The 5649-nt window shown below is 34.5% G+C and overlaps 2 protein-coding genes across 3 annotated transcripts in view; both read left to right on the plus strand.

The window, feature by feature from the left end:
- Positions 1-4444, plus strand: part of LOC108690380 — a 23161-nt gene extending 18717 nt beyond the window's left edge. For both annotated transcript variants that reach the window (XM_018197639.1, XM_018197637.1), the window contains 8 exons: positions 27-444; positions 858-1033; positions 1363-1501; positions 1964-2172; positions 2274-2421; positions 2671-3101; positions 3184-3373; positions 3651-4444. In XM_018197639.1, the coding sequence (XP_018053128.1) occupies positions 27-444; positions 858-1033; positions 1363-1501; positions 1964-2172; positions 2274-2421; positions 2671-3101; positions 3184-3373; positions 3651-4314 (2375 nt within the window). In that variant the 3' untranslated portion in view covers positions 4315-4444. The remainder of the gene's footprint in view (positions 1-26; positions 445-857; positions 1034-1362; positions 1502-1963; positions 2173-2273; positions 2422-2670; positions 3102-3183; positions 3374-3650) is intronic.
- A 930-nt stretch (positions 4445-5374) lies between these two features.
- Positions 5375-5649, plus strand: part of LOC108690384 (pyridoxine-5'-phosphate oxidase) — a 3712-nt gene continuing 3437 nt past the window's right edge. Inside the window, exon 1 of the mRNA XM_018197645.1 lies at positions 5375-5531. Coding sequence (XP_018053134.1) covers positions 5387-5531 — 145 coding nt within the window. The 5' untranslated portion in view covers positions 5375-5386. The remainder of the gene's footprint in view (positions 5532-5649) is intronic.

Below are 5649 nucleotides of genomic sequence, written 5' to 3' on the forward strand. Positions count from 1 at the left end.
TATATATATATATATATATGTCGCAGGCACGAACGAAATCGGCTCGTATTTGCCAGACTATCGAAAAGGTCCAACTCACGATTGGGGTTCTTACGGCTCCATTTACGGTGGCTCTTATGGCTACGACACAAATTACGTGGGAAACTTTGATATATCGAAGTATCATCCAAAATCTCAGCCTAAACCTTACAATAACGACCAATTCTATGGCGAGTTTTATAATTACGGCGGCGCATTCGGATATGGTGACAATTATATACCGGCCAATCAGGATTCGCTTTACGGCGGAAACACAAGTACCGAGGAATGCTCCGTCCGAGCTGGTGCGGGATTCAGACTCAGTAGAGGAGTCGTACGAAAAACGTATCTGACGTCAAATCTGAATCAGTGCGAAAATCTGTGCATTAGCGAGAAGAGCTATGTCTGCATGAGTTTTAGCTACAGGTATATTTTAACACATAATAGAAAAATTACAATACGATTATTTTCAGTAATATGACAAAGGACCTCGCATTAATTACATAGAAAATTAGATACTGATCAAAAACCAGTTTGTTTTCACATAATATAGCAATATTGTGAACAAAAGATATCATAGAATCAATAATGGATTAATTCTTGAGCTACGATGTATCAAAGATGCTCTGTAAGTATAAATTTTATACACCAACTAAAAAATTATCCTATTGTTAAGCCTTGTCGATGACATCTTTTATTCATCATTATGAACTACTTATATATGAAACTGACTTCACCGAAATCGAATTTTCCATATATAATAATTAATGTAGGGTCCTTTAGTATCAAATTCATATATAATACTAATTTAATTTTTTACATAATTTATAATTGGATAGATACAATGTAGCGCCCACGGATCCAACAGACAATTGTCTTCTTAGCGATGTTTCGTACAAAGATCTGAATTTTTATTTTGATCTCGAACCTGATCGTGATTATGATATTTACGCTATAATCGCCAATTCAAGAACATGCAGCACGAGGAGAGAACCAAGCTCGCATCCTCCAGATGGTATACGATTTGATTGAAGTAACTTTACTGTGAATTACTTTTAATTATACAAATGCAATTTAATCAAAATAATTTTTAATGTATTATTCCGTTTCCTAAACTACTCAGGGGATAAATAAAATTGTCTTTCAACAAACAATGCAATTTATCGTCTCGAGCGTTATACTACTGCCCTCGATTGCATTACCATACATTATGCGTTCCGCTTTGTGTTCCCGGTAACAACTAAAATCGACAACAATGAATTGCCTCTCTCTTTCTCTCTTTCCCAGTTTGATAAAATTCTCGAGAGTCACAAGAACTTGTTTTTCTTTATGAAATTTTTCTAGAATGTTTTTGGAGAGTCAGAAGTGGATTTGCAATGCCCACGGACGTCGTTAGAAAATCGTTAATAGTCAACGATCTAGGAGAGTGTCAGGCAGAATGTATGACAACGCACGATTTTATGTGTAGAAGTTTCACGTTCAAGTAAGTCTTTCATGTCGAAGTCAACAGTAGACTAAATTAAATGGATTGTTTTAGTAAAGTATTGGGTTGTCCGGAAAGTTCGTGCTGACTAATCTATATAATTTAATAAATGTATACTAAAATTTAAATTTTCTGCATTTCAATTTTCCTTCAACATCAGCATGAACTTTCCGGACAATCCAATATTACACAAGGTGTACAATTTTAAGATATCTTTTCATGTTCTTTGTGAAAGATTATGAAGATTTTTCTTAAAGAAGTCTTGAAGATGTTTTAAAGCTGTCTTATACACACAATTTTATACATATTGCTCATTGGGTAATTAAAAAAAATATTGCGAAAATTGCAAAATGATAGAGGACTTTTCGTCTCAGTTTTTTATTATATAATAGAAATAGGAATAGCACATATGATTAATGGGCGTTATTTCAGTTACATCTTGTATATTGCGAAATGTTTCAGATATGAATTAGAACATGGACGATCGGATGTTCTAACTAACTGTTACTTAAGTGATTGGCCATCGCAAGATATCAACCCTACCCACATGCCAGATATGGACGGAGCAGAAGTTTATGAAAGAGGCAGTTTCGGCAGAGGATGTGAACCTTATGCTGTACCGTTTTTCAATATGGAACGGTTCAATAATAAACAAACGCAAGGAGACGAAGGCAAGATACATCAATCTAATGCACATACATTATATTAACTATTTTATGTTTGAATATAATTGTAATCAATTAAATTTTTCTGTTAATAAATCTTTTCACAGTATGCTATTCTGGATACGACAAACCGTGCAAATTGACACCTTATGCTGTTCTTTTGGCAACGTATGTAAATTCAGAACAAGATTGTCGACAAAAGTGTTCAAAAATGAGAGAAACTGATTCCGTTCCTTGCTTGTCTTACAGTTACAAGTAAGAAATTCTTGGATGTTGTTTTGAATTTAACAAATTAATATAACAACATGCACGTTTCTAATAATAATAATTATAATATGTAATTTCTTATAAATTGAAATTTGTTTTCACTCGTGATTTAAATAAAATCAATAATAAAGCCATTTTTCTATTTTTTTTTAAATAAAAATTTCAAAATAATATTATTTATCTTTAATTCTTATTAACACACATTAATTTCGTTTGATTTCCCCTTCGTTTGATTAGGCTCACTACGCATGGCACAGAAGAAAACTGTTTGCTCAGTGACGTACCTATAAGGGACTTGCGACCAGGTCTAGACTATACCTATGACAATGATCATGTTCTTTACACATGGAAAGATCTCGATCCTTACTGTGTGATGACCAGTTATTCTCCAGATGATGCTCACGGACTTGGTGGACCAAATCCGCCGAAATCAGTTCTTTCAGATCATTCGCGACCTGATTTTAATCTCGGAAGATATCCAAGTCTAAGACCCGATGATATTTATATCGATCCAAGACCTTTCTTTATGAAACCAGGCAGTCATAGTGTGAGACCGTTCGATCCTGATAAGCCTGATCCTGTCAGACCGTATCCTTCTGGTAGTTATGGATACGGTGATGACAAATTCGGATACGGAATTTATCTCGGTGGATTCGGATCTCTTTACCGTGAGTGGATTAGTTTGACAATTATGAATTTTTTAATTATTCGTAAAATGTTGCGTAAAGTAATTAATTTATTTTAAATCAGCGGATGAATTCTCCACTTTCCGTTACTACACGGTAAACGGTTATCCATGTAAAAGAGGTACAAAGTGCGAAAAAAATAAACTCGCTGGATTTTGGGCTTGCGAGACTGAAGAAGGCGGATTCGACAGCTGGGACTATTGTTGCGCACCGACTCATCATTGCGGCTTTTCGCAAGGATATCATTATCCATGGTACCTATATTAGTACAATCCGATATATCAACGTAATATACTTTTACTTTTCTTTTTACATCTCAAATTTCATAATTGATATTTATGTTAGACATGATAAAGAAAATATTCTTTTTTTTTTATTTTGATAAGAATGATTTTATCCTGTGTTTAAGTACACAAAGCTGAATCATTGATTTATAAGAGGCGTGACCTGTTACTTCTCATCTTACAGCTTTCTTCGATTCCTTTGTGCTTTGTAAATAGAAGCAGAGAATTAAAAATTAATAAATTGCAGGTGCTATGTGGGATTATCAGAAGATCAATGGCGACCTTGCAGCGAAAAGTACTATCCCTATTTACCGAGTCCACGACCGTTCCGACCGATGGTCGGTGGCGAAGATCGCTACGATCGTCCCGATCATCCGTATGATCCTAATTATTACGGCAGACATTGGCCGATCACGTACCTGCATCGAGAACCACCACCAAATTGCACAGACTCGCTCGCGTCCGCCGACAACAGTGGAAATCGTCGTTTGAACGAAACAACCTCGACTACGATCGAAACGCCGAGGAGCACTACCGCGAGAGTTATAAAGAATGATGAAAATAATACTATGGCCACAATTAGAACGCGCCGGCGACGATTACGAGTGCGCACGGCTAATGATATGCAGAATGATCGTAACGCGATTTTCTCGCAGAAAATCAGTTCCCGGATCATTGCGAATGATGCAACGCGGACTCGCGAAAATCAGACGAGCTGGGATCGCGCCGGAAAAATCGAGCGAATTACAAGACCGACAAATACTAAACCATCGCTTATGCAAACCGTTACGTCGTTCGTGACAACGAACAACGTTGATGACGCACAATTCGAAGGTGTGAAAAATAGCGATGGAATGATTAAAGTGCCTCTGATCGCGATAAATAGATCACTGCCAATGGTGGGAGCTTAATTATCCATAGTAAACGTAAATGTGGCTCTGCCATCAGAGAGGCGATAATCAGACAACTTGCACATCCAAAAATGGGATGTGATTTATGTCCCAATTTTGGACTTTGTTGTCTAGTTGAACAAGTTATGAGAGACAGTTCAGAATAAAAAAAAATGCTAATCATACGATTATTTAAAGAATATGAAAGTTATATTTATAGTTAATTAACGATGTTAGTTTTGTAAATATATACAGATTCAAAATTTATAAATATAAAATTGATTTGCGTTAATGCATTTAAAATTGCTATCTGCATTTAAAATTGGAAATGTCGCTATTTAAACCAATATTATTTTGTAAAGCGCGTGACTGTATTTAATTTTTGGCAAATAAAAATGATAAAGATATAATATGCTTCAACCATAAAATTGCCCAAATGACAATTTATCCTATCGCGATATAATTAATATAATTACAACTTAATTATTTTATCTTAATAATTAGTTGTAAAAATGATTTAAAATAAAAATGATTTAAAATAAAGAATTATATTGAGATTGTTATATATTGGTTATTTACCCAATAACTAAAAATATTTTAAAATTGAAACGTTCCTAAAATCATTGCAATAGCAATAATACTAATAATTAAAAACACCGCCAATGTTCTAATTAGTATATCTGCGTTTTGCGCCATCTGATGAGAGAATGGAAAAGATAATTTCAATGACGAATTACTACATAGGAGAGGTTCTATTTCGAGATTCCAAGCCTCTCACTTGCTCTGATCAATAATTACATTAGTATTAGATATATCTACTTTAAAATAATTTTATGGAACATTAAAAATAATAGATATAATAACATTCTTCAAGTATTTCCTTTGATTTAGAATTTTTAGCAGCTTGAATAGTAGATTTAAAAATGTCTGGCCCATTTATTCCGAGCAATTTCATTCGTCGTTGAGTAATTCTGTCACGTGATAATGAAACTACGATATTATCAGAAAAACAGATTACTACATCAAGATAACAATGACGAAGCTGTTTCTTTTCTCATTTGTAAATGTATTGATTCGATGGCTGGCGCATTCTATGCATGCGCGTTTTGTACCAGTCGCACTTCGTTCGTGCCATAGATCGGTCATCTGTTCTGTCGCTAAGCAGTCTGGTCGGTCGAATACACGGTCGTGCAACATCATGTCACTCCGGAGTGAGAATTACACTGTTGACATTGGAGGTAAATTAATAAACAACCGCCAGACAGAACTGTCAATTTTGTATAATATTGTGTAATAAACTAATGTTTGCTTTATATATCATGGAAAATATATATATATATATATATATATAGGTAG

Source organism: Atta colombica, unplaced genomic scaffold, assembly GCF_001594045.1.
Source record: "Atta colombica isolate Treedump-2 unplaced genomic scaffold, Acol1.0 scaffold32, whole genome shotgun sequence".
NCBI classification, from domain to species: Eukaryota; Metazoa; Arthropoda; class Insecta; order Hymenoptera; family Formicidae; genus Atta; species Atta colombica.